This window comes from Humulus lupulus, chromosome 3 (genome assembly GCF_963169125.1).
Source record: "Humulus lupulus chromosome 3, drHumLupu1.1, whole genome shotgun sequence".
In the NCBI taxonomy this organism is placed as follows: Eukaryota; Viridiplantae; Streptophyta; class Magnoliopsida; order Rosales; family Cannabaceae; genus Humulus; species Humulus lupulus.
In genome coordinates this window covers 227,747,442-227,760,711 of record NC_084795.1, presented here as the reverse complement: position 1 = coordinate 227,760,711, position 13,270 = coordinate 227,747,442, and the positions used below count along the sequence as shown (strand labels likewise).

General features: G+C 40.9%; 1 protein-coding gene and 1 non-coding gene across 2 annotated transcripts; one reads left to right on the top strand and one right to left on the bottom strand.

Annotated features, from left to right (window-relative positions):
• Positions 1 to 2,592: 2,592 nt before the first annotated feature.
• LOC133825443 (uncharacterized) lies at positions 2,593 to 3,722 on the bottom strand. Its single transcript, XM_062258381.1, has 3 exons — positions 3,404 to 3,722; positions 3,031 to 3,249; positions 2,593 to 2,924 (listed from the first exon to the last, which is right to left on the bottom strand). Exons 1-3 carry the CDS (start codon positions 3,720 to 3,722, stop codon positions 2,593 to 2,595), a joined length of 870 nt encoding a protein of 289 aa, XP_062114365.1.
• A 486-nt stretch (positions 3,723 to 4,208) lies between these two features.
• Positions 4,209 to 4,315, top strand: LOC133828025 (small nucleolar RNA R71). The gene has a single exon (XR_009890671.1). It is a non-coding gene; the product is annotated as a small nucleolar RNA R71 (small nucleolar RNA).
• The last annotated feature ends 8,955 nt before the right edge of the window (positions 4,316 to 13,270 follow it).

Below are 13,270 nucleotides of genomic sequence, written 5' to 3'. Positions count from 1 at the left end.
TATATGTCCATAAAGCATCATCGAGCTTGTTTGTCCAATCCTTTCTATTGGGTTGCATCGTTTTCTCCAAGATAAGCTTAATTTCCCTATTAGATACCTCTGCTTGACCATTAGATTGTGGATGATAAGCTAGGGCCATCTTACGTCTTACTCCGTACTTTGCCATAAGAGCATCAAAAGCCTTATTAGCGAAATGGGTACCTTCATCACTAAGTATTGCTCTCAGTGTACCAAATTTAGAAAAAATGTTCTTTTGAGTAAATTTGACTACAACTCGAGCATCGTTTGTAGTTGTTGCAGCAACTTCTACCCATTTACTTACATAGTCCACTGCCAAGAGAATGTATATATTACCAAACGAAGGTGGGAATGGACCCATGAAATCAATACCCCACACATCAAAGATCCCACTTCTAAAATATTAGTGAGAGGCCATTCATGTTTTCTATAGATGTTTTCCACACGTTGACAACGATCATAACTCTTCACATATTCATAACAATCTCGGGGTAAAGTAGGCCAATAAAACTCACTATCAAGGACCTTTGCAGTAGTCCTTGCAACTCCAAAATGGCCACCCACAAGATAAGAATGGCAATGGAATAGAATCTTACTTACTTCCTCTTCTGGTAAAATCTTCTTATGGCAAGAAACACACAATGCTAGAAAATAATCGGATCATCCCAAATATATTGCTTCACATTATGAAAATATTTCTTCTTTTGTTGAGAGGATAGACCCGGTGGCAAAACCTTGCTTGCTAAATAGTTGACAAAATCAGCATACCAAGGGATTTTAGTTGCCACCGAAAATAATTGCTGATCCAGAAAAGCTTCCAAAATTGACGAACCTTCATCTCCACTATTTAGCCCCTCAAGACGAGACAGATGACCAGCCACTAAATTCTTAATTCCTTGCTTATCTTGGATCTACAAATAAAATTCTTGGCGTAATAGAACCCATCTAATCAAGCGAGGTTTCGCATCCTCTTTCCTAAACAAGTACCGAATAGCTGCATGAATGGTATAAATTATCACCCTAAATCCAATTATATAGGGACGAAACTTGTCACAAGAATAAACAACCACTAACATCTCCTTCTTAGTAGTTTTATAATTCTCTTGAGCTTCATTCATAGCACGACTAGAGTAATAAATAACTCTAAAAATCTTGTCTCTTCGCTGCCCAAGAACTGCTCCAATGGTAAAGTCACTTGCATCACACATTATCTCAAATGGTTCACTCCAGTCGGGTACAATAAGAACAGGTGTTGCAATAAGTTTCTCTTTAAGGGTATTAAAAGCTTTCAAGCACGATTCATCAAAAAGAAAAGGTTCATCCTTCTCTAATAACTTGCATAGTGGCTTAGTAACTTTAGAGAAGTCTTTAATAAATCACCTATAGAAACCGCCATGGACTAGAAAACTTCGAATCCTCTTTACATTAGTTGGTGGTGGTAAGGTCTCAATAATGAAATTTTTGCTTTATTCACCTCTAAACCCAAAGAAGAAACTCGATGCCCAAGTATAATCCCCTCCTTAACAATGAAATGGCATTTCTCCCAATTAAGAACAAGATTGGTCTCTACACATCTTTTGAGAATTATCCCAAGGTTGCACAAACAAGAGTCAAACCAGGAACAAAAAACTGAAAAATCATCCATAAATACCTCCATTATATTCTCCACCAAGTCGGCAAAAATGGCCATCATACACCATTGAAAAGTGGCTGGTGCATTATACAAACCAAACAACATCCTACGAAAAGCAAATGTAGCATATGGACAAGTAAATGTGGTCTTCTCTTGGTACTTCAGCGCAATAACAATTTGGTTATATCCCGAATAACCATCTAGGAAACAATAAAAATCATGGCCCGCCAAGCGATGTAACATTTGGTCAATGAAAGGCAAGGGAAAATGATCCTTCTGAGTTGCCTTATTAAGATTCCTATAATCAATTCACACTCTCCACCCCATCAAAGTACGAGTTGGAATTAACTAATTCTTTTCGTTTGTTACAACTGTCGTTCATTCTTTCTTCGGTACCACTTGAACCGGACTAACCTATGAACTATTATAAATGGCATAAATAATTCCCGCATTCAAAAGCTTCAAGACTTTCTCTCTCACAACCTCTTTCATAGCTGGATTAAGTCATTGTTGATGTTCAATAGAAGGCTTATAAGAGTCCTCCATAAGAATCTTGTGCATACAAATCACTGGACTAATGCCTTTAAAATATGAAATTGACCAGGCAAAGACGGGTGAATACCTCTTTAAAGTTTAAGCCAACTTCATTTCATCTTTCTCATTCAATGATGCCGAAATTATTATGGGTTTGGTAGATTCATCTCCCAAAAAAACATACTGACGATGAGCAGATAATTGCTTCAAAACAAGCCCATCACTAGTTGTATTCTTTTTCTCTGAGTAATTATCAAGAGAAGGAGCCTTATTGATATCTTCCTTCTTAGACACCTCCTTTTCTATCGATAATGCTTCTAAAGCCAAGACACTATCAACCACCTCCACATCATTCATTAACAAATCCACTCCAAGGTCCTCTTTAGAAATCGACTTGTCAAACATTGTTACAAAGGATCATTATAAAACATGGTCTTGAAAAAGTATCTTAAGCATGGAGTAACTATATCCACTCTATTACAATTCGCTTGCTCCTTGGGAAACTTCATAGCATTACTAATATTGAACTTTACTTCTCCGCCATTCACCCTTAGAGTCAAGTTTCCATTATGAACATCAATCAAAGCTTTCCCAGTTGCAAGAAAAGGTCTTCCCAAGATTATAGGAATTTCTTGCTCTTCATCCATGTCAAGCACAACAAAATCAACTGGAAAAAAGAATTTATCAATCTTCAATATAACATCTTCTGTAAGGAATGTTAATATGTCAATCTTAACCTCTAGGATATGTTAAAGAATGATCCACCAATTGTAAGGAAATAGTAGTTGGTGTGACCTCTCAAAGATTAAGCTTCTGAAAGATAGAGAGGGGCATTAGATTGATACTAGCACCCAAATCATAGAAGGCCTTCTCAATATGTAGCTCACCAATAACACATGGAATTGTAAAACTTCCCGGATCTTTCAAATTTTCTAGTAATTGTCTTTTGATAATGGCACTACACTCTTCCGTTAGCTTAATTGTTTCATAATCCTCTAACTTACGATTCTTAGACATCACCTCCTTCATAAACTTAGCGTAGTTTTGCATTTGATCAAGGGCATCTACAAAATGAATGTTAATATGTATTTTATTGAAAATATTCAAGAACTTTCCAAATTGCTCATCAATCGCCTTCTTGTGAAATCTTTGAAGAAATGGTAATGGAGTAATAATATTGGGTGGGTTGTTCGAAAAAGTAATTGAACCCGGATTAACCACCGATGGCTCTTTCTTCAACAACCTTTTTTTTCTCATCTGTAGGAGGGCCCAATTCTTTTCCACTCCTCAAAGTGATTGCATTGCACTCTTTTGTATTCTTATTTGTATTACTTGGAAAAGATCTAGATATTTGATTCTTCATAGTATTGGCCAGTTGACCCACTTGTGTTTCCAATGTCTTCATCGTTGCTCCCATATTAGTACAATGTGTTTCAATATTGTTGAGACGAGTGTCATGTTGATCTAGCCTTGCCTTGGAGTCCACTATGTAAGTCGTCAGTAACTCTTCAATTGATGGTGAAGGCTTCTCCCCCATTTGTCTAGATGACTCTTGAGGTGGTTGGAGAACGTTTCTATTGTTGGCATAGGAAAAATTTTCATGATTGAGAAGGCCAGGATTGTTGTATGTGGGCAAGTTGTTGTTGGGCCTAAAGTTGTAGTTTTGATTGACATATTTGCATTATTCATCTATCATCCCATTTGAACTAGAAGCTTGAGCCAAATTCACTATTTCTTGACTTGTCGTTACTTTATTATCAGTTAGACCCCTAATCTGATTAGTCAAAGCAAGCATCTGCTCCATCAGTGACGTTATTTGGTCTACTTCAAAAACCCCAGTTGCCTTTCTAACTGTTGATCTCTCACTCTCCCATTGACAACTATTCATGCCCATATCCTCAAAAAATATTAATGCTTCTGTCGTTGTCTTTGATAGATTGGTTCCGCCAGATGCGGCATCAATATGTGAACTTGTTGGACCGTTGAGCCCATTGTAGAATAGTTGAACTAAAACCAATTCTCTATGCCATGTTGAGGAAATTTGTTGAGCATCTCCTTAAATCTATCCCATGCCTCATACAATTGCTCATACTCCATCTGTCTAAATTGAGTAATCTCAGCCCTTAGTTGTGACGTTTTAGATGGCGGGAAAAATTTGTGAGTAATTTTTGTGCCATATCCTCCAAAGTAGTCACATTTCCTGGAGGTATAGATTGAAACCAAGCTCAAACTCTATCTCTCAACGAAAATACAAATACCTTCAATCTTATAGTATCTGCTGTGACCCCATTGATCTTGATCATGTCACAAATCTCCAAGAAAGTTGCCAAGTGAATATTGGGGTCTTCATCAGCCAGCCCAGAATATTTATTTTGATGTACCATGTTAACCAAGGCTAGTTTAAGCTCAAAATTGTTGACATTCACTTGTTGCCTTTGAATGCCTTAATAATTTTCATTAACAACCGGCCTAAAATAGTCTCTCAACGCCTGGTTTGCTAGCTCGTTGCTCTCTCCTAATAGAAGATATAATTCTTTCAATTTTAGAATCTAATGGTAGGAGATTTGAGGGACTGACATTTCGCATACACCTTCAACCACAAAAAATTTAGAAACCAAAGTCAGTAAGCAATTAAATAAAAAAATACTTAGATTAAAATCCGATACTTTCTTTGCTATAGTAATTCAATTTTAATTTCTTTTTAATCCCCTGCAACGACGCCAGAAACCCATTGCGAAAAATAATGAATATGCTTGCAAGTGCACAGATTAAACAAGTAGTAAAGTAGTTTAAAGATAGATATCGTCCCACAAGGATTAAAATAAATTAAATATAGCAAATAGTAAATCCTAACTTTATCTAAGCACTCAATTTCAAAAGATAGCAGGAAGCAAAATAATAAATAACTATGAATTTTAAAGAAAAAATAACTAAATGTGAATAGACTCAAGATAATAACAATTGTTAAGGTTTCAACTTCACTCTATTATAATTTTACCCCTAATCATTAATGTGCCTAAATTAATCCAATATGTTCAAAAACCTGGAGCATTGTTTTATCTCTATACCCTCTCTCGAGTGCCGCATAAAGAATTTGTAAGTGATACCTAGCCTATATCTCTATACGACCATTTATCCTTACCTTCATTAAGTTCGACTCTAGAAATAATCCTAAATACCCCACCTCTCAGTTTCACAATCTAGAGTTATCTTGGTTACCTAGATTTATGCTTATTTTTGGATCTTACACAACCTAAGTCGTTCTACCTGCTGCCAGATTATTTGAATGTTCCCCTCTCGAGTAATAATTTTCATAATCTAAATAAAACCCTAATTATAATTCATACACTATAAATAAAAATAAGAAAATGACAATTAAAGCAACAATGATTGAAAGTAGAACACAAGAACAATGTTGGACTAAAAGAGACTTTGCATTAAATCATAGAAATAAAATCATGTTAAGAGATCAATCTACACCCTAACAAAATAAGAAAATTAGCCACACATGATGTGGTTTATAATTCCAAATATATTGTAATTATCTAAAAGGAACAAAGAAATAAAGAAGAAAAACAAAGAGCACTAAAGAACTTCGTTCATATTCCTTGATTCATGTTAACGCTCATAATTTCATCAAGAGAAAATATGAGGCCGAGGCAAGGCCCTTGGGCCACCGTCTTCTCGGGAAGCCATCGCACCTCACCTCACCCCTCTCGCGAGGCCACTAGGCACCGTGGATCTCACGAGGCCGACGTAGGGGCTGGCACCAAGCGAGGCCCTCGGCCACCTTCCATCCCGCGAGACCAACACATGGGCGAGGCCACCCATCTCGCGAGGCCACCAGGCGCCGTACATCTCGCGAGGCCCTCGGCCACCTTGCATCTCGCGAGGCCGACGTAGGGGCAAGCACCAAGCGAGGCCCTCGGCCACCTTCCATCCCGCGAGACCAACGCATGGGCGAGGCCACCAGGCGCCGTGGATCTCGTGAGGCCGACGTAGGGGCTGGCACCAAGCGAGGCCCTTGGCCACCTTCCATCCCGCGAGGCCAACACACGGGCGAGGCCACCCATCTCGCGAGGCCACCAAGCGTCGTACATCTCGCGAGGCCGACGTAGGGGCTGGCACCAAGCGAGCCCCTCGACGGCACTCCGTGTGCAGGTCCGCGCGAGGCCCATCGCGCGCACGCCCTCGAGAGGCCCTTCGGGCCATCGTCTTTTCAAGAGGTCGTCGCCCTGTCACGCCACACATCTGGGTCCAAGCCACACCGCAAGGGAGGCCTTGCGAAGGAGGCTTGCGAAGAAGGCATCTCGCCTCGCCCACTTAGACGCCTGGCGATGCCACGTGCTTATCACCTATGCCCGTGGGTGACTTCGGGGTGTTTTAAGCATCTCATACCAAGGACCCAAGACCTCCACCTCACACCGAGGGTCCCATTCCTCACACTTTGGGATCCCTATGCTTAGGGGATCCAGTACGAGTCGAATGGGACATATTTGTACGACCAAGTACTGAGTACGGATACCAGTGCCAGTGAGACTGCTGGGGTAAGGATAATGGTCTGTACGCTACGGCCATAGGTCAGAGCCAACACCACTACCTCCTGCGCCACTGCGCCTGCCACCACGCATCAGACATGGGTACAGACAAGTAGTGGAGACATCCTCCTGACACCTGCTCCTGTACAGGTTGTACAACCACGACCTCTGAAGCCACTCCCCTGACACAGTACGTATGTACCACTTGGTCCCCTGGACCACTATGTACCTAAGGCCATTAGAGCCTACTATAAAATGAACTCTAAGACCACCTAAAAGGGGGTTGGAAATTTTACTGTAGCAGAGGTTTGAGTGTGAATGAAAGACTGAATTCTCCATTATTGTTCTATCCTAGTTCTTGAGTTATTGTTCAAGTTTTTACAGCTTTCCGATTAGTGATCTTAATTTGATAATTTTTCCAACTTAACTTCGTTGACGAGTTCTCACCATCAACAATTCACTTCTTAGATCCTTCTCCAATGACTTTCCCCCTTCCAAATGTGTTTTTTTTCCTTTATATACGTGTTGTGGTCATGCCCTAGTCTCTATAAGCCTCCTTAGCTGTCTTACTTTTGAACTCAAGTGAAAAAAGTTTGAAAAAACTCGTTTTCCTCTTTTTGTGGCGAAACAGGCGACGTGTCGCCTAAACCCAAGCGACGCATCACCTATTGTAGGCGATGCATCGCCATATGTCTGGCGACACGCCGCTTGAACTTTTCCATGTTTGACTTTTTCTCGAATTTCAGCGACTTCTTGCCTCTCAGGAGTGACGTAAAACATCCTTCTCTGTCTTAAACACCCAAAATAATGTTCAAAACACCAAAAAAATCAATTACTGAACACTTAAAGGAAACTCATCAAATCTACACAACAAATAAGGAAAAACAAGCCATTCTAAGGATAAAAATCAATATTTGAGTGCATAAAACATGCACTCATCAGAGGCGCGAAGATATATTGTGGAAGCAAAAGTCCAGGATTTCTTGGCTTAAATATGGGGATCGTAGTACTTAATTCTATCATGTGTCTACCATCGTTCGGCAATGTCGAAACTTCATTGGTTATGTCAAGGGTCCTGATGGCAACTGGCTTGACTCTTGCTCTGCTATTGGCAAGGCTTTTATTACAAGGTTGAAGGAAATTACTTGTGGCCCCCTTCTGTTTGTCCTCATGATTTGGAGGGCCTAATTTCTCACCATTTATCATCATTATAGAATGACATGCTTACGGATATACCCTCAGATGATGAAATCATTAATTATATTTAGATGATGGCGGCGCATAAAGCTCCTAGTCCGGATAGTTTTCCATTATCGTTCTATTTGCACAATTAGGATACAGTGAAGAATGACTTGATGGATATGGTGAGGTTCTTCTTCACAAATTCAGAATTGATATTGAACCTGAACATAATGAACATCATCCTTATCCCAAAAGAAGGAGGGTCTGGAATCAGTCAATGATTACATGTCGATTTCCTTTTGCAAGATTATCTCGAAGATCCTGGCAGTTAGATTGCGCTCTATTCTTACACAGATCATTTCCTCAATGTAGTTAGATTTTGTGCAAGGGCGCACTATTCAAGATGATATGATGCTGAAGAAGGTTATAATTCACTTAATGAAACAGAGAAAAGGAAAGAATGGTCATATGCGTATTAAGCTTGATATGGAGAAGGCCTACGATAGAAAGTCGTGGGAATTTATCTAGGTGATCATGGAGAGATGGGGCTTTCATCAGAAGTTCATTGATTGGGTTATCCTTTGTATTTCCTAAGTCAAGTTCACCCTTTGCTTAATGGTTCTCCATTTGATAACTTCAAAACAACTAGGGGGTTCAGGCAAAGCAATCCTCTTTCCCTGGCCCTTTTTACTATGGGTGTTGAGGTTCTCTCCAAGTTGATACTTCAAAAGGAGGAGGAGAAAGTGATTCATGGTTTCAAAGTAGCTCGCGGGGGACCTATGATAATGCACTTATTATTTGTAGATGACATTATTATTTTTGGGACTGTGACAAAGAAAGAAGCTTCTCACTTCCTTAATTTCCTCCAATTTGACTACAACTAGTCGAGCCAGAAAGTCAACTATAACAAATCTTCGGTCTGGTTCTCGGCGTTTACAAGAGATTCTGTGGAAGTGACTAATATTCTAGGGATGAATAGAATGATGAAAGACTCGATCCACCTTGGTATATCCTTGATTACAAGTAGAAGAAATAACGAGAACCTCGACTTTGTGGTGAGGCAAAATGAAGCTCGGATGCAAGGTTGGAAGGCCAGGTCGCTGTCGAAGGCAGGAACAGCCACTCTTATTCAATCTGCGAGGTCTACATTGCCTCTTACATGGATGCATCGTCTATTATCTTCACATTCTTTCTCAGAGCAACTTATGTAGACTTCAAACTCTGGGAGGTTTGGGGTTTAGAGAAACAACCACGATTAACAAAGCATTCTATACGAAGAGAGCCTGTTCAATTTTGATTGGGGAAAATAGCTTTTGGAAATCTATTGTTGAGGCCAAATACCTAAAAGGTAGGTCACTGCTAGATATCGACGTGAAAAGTTCTGACTCTTGGCTTTGGAAGAATATTCTTCTGACGAGACCAACACTCCTTAAAGGAGTTTGTCGCAGAATTGGAAATGGGAAGAGTACTTCGATTTGGTTTGATAATTGGGCCCCAGGGGGTATCTCAAACCTAGTCCCTCAAAGGTTTATGAGAGATGGGATCAGCTGGGTTAGCTCATTTATATCGAACAGTGAATGGAATGAAGACATTGTGCGATAGTTGTTTCTCCCTTCCGATGCAACAAGAATTCTCAATTATGAGTGTCCAAATTCCACATTAAGTAAAGCACCCAAGAGGATTCCCAAGAGATAGGAAAATCCTCGACGATCAAACTCGCACATTCCTGGAGCTTGGGGGTGAGCTCAAGCCTCCATAGAGTTTATTGTTTACGAAGAAATAAATGTGAGCATGGATAAATGATAAAAGAAGCCATGAAAGAGACGGGTGTCTAAGAGGTGAATCAAGATGGCAGGAAGAGCCTCAAGACCAAGTACACGACCACCAGGACCCCTAGGGGCGAAGCTCAGGGGGCGACTTGGGGGGCCATCTGGAGGGGTGACCTCACCTTGTGGGGGCGAGCTCAAGGGGCAAGCTCAAGGCCTCCCTAAAGCCCAAACACTAGTTTGACCATACTCAAGACCACATAATGCATGTGAAGCTTCCTAGAGGCTAGGATGGTTATTCAAAGGACCTCAAGTACTTTGGAGTACAAGCTTAGGAACACCAATCATTTTGAGAGTAAATATGCTTAATAGGTCCATACAGCCTAAAGGCATAGTCTCTCCTCAGATTCAAGCTATGAGCATCTTACACTGAAGCTCTCAAGGGCTCATCATGATATAGACAAAGTAGAGGTACAAAAAAGGCTCGAGTAGTACGAAGTACGAACTAGACACGACCATCAGATGAGTAATGATTGTACATAAGTCAGGAGAGTAGTGCTCGTACAAAGTACTAAGAGGAGGCACACCTACTTCCACGCCTCTGACAAATGTTAGGCTCGATAGGCCCAGAGCCCGAAACCACCAATGTCTACTCCATGATCCTCTGAGGCGCCCTATCATACCACCACCTCTTTGTCCCCTTGGGAACGTTTGTACTAAGAGCCATTAGAGAGCCCCTATAAATAGGACCTTCCTTCAACTAAGGAGGGGGTTGGAAAATACTTGTAACACCAGACTACTCTAAGAGAAATATACAAGTTTTCAGCAATTTTTCTGTAAGTTTATAACAAGTTCTTCTAAGTTCATTAGTTTTTTGTTAATTCATCGAGTTTTCCGACCTTAATTCGTTGACGAGTTCTTACCGTCAATAGTTTGGCTTTGTCCGTGGGAACAACAAGTATCAAGCAATTGTTCTTCCATCAATTTCAACAAGGAAAAATTTGAAGGCATTCAAGATGCCTAAGTGAATCATAAGATATTGAGATCAACCTAGGCGGAAACCAACTGAGAGTCTCTAGGAAGGACCCTCCACCAATGGAGAATGGAGGTACACCGAAGGAGCATCCAACACCTGGAGAAGAGAAGGAGGCATCATCCCCTACTGTCCATCCTAACGGAGGCCATGCAGAACCATTAGTCCTCCTCGACCTCTGGCTGCACCGCGCTCCGGCAACCGAGATCCAAGTTCCTCTATGCACAGGCCAGGCAAGAGTCCCCAAATACACTCTATGAGTTCCAGATCAAGAACTCGCTTCTATGAGGATGAGATACGCGAGTTACACAAAATGAACCAAAGGTTGGAAACCACACTGGAAAAAATGTAGGAAGTGTTGAATGGCCTACTGCAATAATTTTTTAGCATACCTTTTCCCAAGCACAAGGAGAAGGAGCGTGGGAGAGGATAAACAACCATCCACATAGATGACGAGAGCAACCAACTTTCCACTAGCAACACTCCCCGGATGAAGCCCCATGAAGGCCCAAAGCTAGCGAAGTGCCCCCGAGAGCAAAGGCGGAGGGACGATACTGGTCATCGAAATGATGTCGAGGTCACCTCTAAAGAGACACCCCCGACCTAAGAGAGAAGCTCAATAGAAGGTCAAATGTATGGACAACAACCCCTATGGGCCCTCCGAAAGACAAGGGGAAAGGAAAGGCAAAACCTTCGAATTTGAGGGACTCCTTGACCAAAAGTAAGCAAGAACTAGACACCGAAATGTAAAACCTTTGAAGAAAGATAGTCGCTACACCTGAGGAGGCACAGCGGTGACAATGAATTCGATCATGAATCGCCCTTCACAAGGGAGATCCATGTTGAGCAGCTCCCCACCAACTTCAAAGAGCCTCACATGACTCCGTACTAGGGCACTATGGACCCGAAGTATCAGGTAGACACCTTTAATAATTTGATGAAGTTAAGGGGGTTCAACAGCAGGGAAAGGTCCCATTACACCCAAAGGAGCAGCGTACAAGGCTTACAAGTACTTATAATATATATATGTGAGAGCGGTGAACCTTATAAGACAACATTTGAATCTATAAGGACAAGCTACCCTTATAGAATCTAAGAAATTCAAAAGGTTCTCAAAAGTGACCTCCTCACAAACACACCAACCCTATAAAGGGACCACATCGCAAAAGACAAAAGAGGAGCCGAAAGAGATACCAAAGTCTTGATTGACCAAGTCACCTTACCAAGGGAAAAAGGGCCTTCATAGAGGTCTTTTCAAAAAAGAAAAGAAAAGAAACTCCCACGCAATCAATTAAAAGGCCTTGAAAGTAGGTGCCTGTGAGGTTTCACAAGTACCATCTCCCAATAAGGGTCCCAACTCAAGGGGTGATCACCTCAAAGACCAAAAAAGGGTCCGCATAATAATCCTTGGTCGGCTAAGGTCACCTAGCCCAAAAAGGATCTCAAAGAAGACGCTTGTGAAAAAGGTCTCAAATAAGACGCTTGCAAAAAGGGTCTCGAAGAAGACGCTTGAAAAAATAGTTGTAACGCCGTGGACAACCAAGACCGTTACATTGTGTGTTTAAAATAGTTCTTAACCTGCTAAGAAAGTCATTTGAAACTAAAATGTGGAATTAAAGACTAAGTCAAGGTCAAGTATTGAACGATTTGGTCAACAAAATTTTTATTTTTCATTAAAATATTAAGTTTATACACGGGATCCCAAAATCAGTTTACAGACTCATAAAAGACAAATAGAATACAATTTGGCCGTCCTAAGTACAAAAACAGGGTTTAACCCTAGTTCCTCCCAAGCTATCCTGACCGTGGCGATCGAACAGTCCACATATGTACACACCGCCCCTGAAGCTCTCCAACTCATGGATGGTCACGCTATCTATTTTCTTACCTGTACCACGTAGCACCCGTGAGCCAAGGCTCAGCAAGAAAACTTAAAAAAAACATGCACTACTAAGCAACAATATAAACACAGTAAATATTTATCATCAAATTCAATTAATGATGGGATATAAATAACCAACCAGAAGTAATATTCAAGTCAATTAGGTATGTAAATCAAGCTCATCAGTCAATCAAAATGATTAGGTGTGAACAACAATTCTACAAATGGTATAATACCCAAGCCCGGTGCATTTACGTGAGTCCCCTAGTCTCTTAGCTGACCCCGACACCCTTAGGTCAGGCTGCATTCTGAATGCTTACTATTGGCCCCCAGCACCCTTAGGCCGGTCTACAAACGTATATATTCACAATACATAATGCGTAGCACATAATCAATGGCAACGTATACAAGCATGCCCATCCATATATTCCAGATACAAGTATATTCATATTCATATAAGGGGATTTAAGCCCCCAGTCACAACTAGGGTGCAGTTCTCTTACCTCAGGTCCCGAGCAGCAAGTGTATGACAACCCCGAGCACGATCCTAATCCTGAGCCCTTGCGGTATAACCTAGTCACAATGCGATAGTGGATAACCAATAAGATCCTAAACCATTCAATAGATTTGGAATCAAATGATAGCCTATGAGACCTTGAATTATACTAGACCATGTAGTAAAAT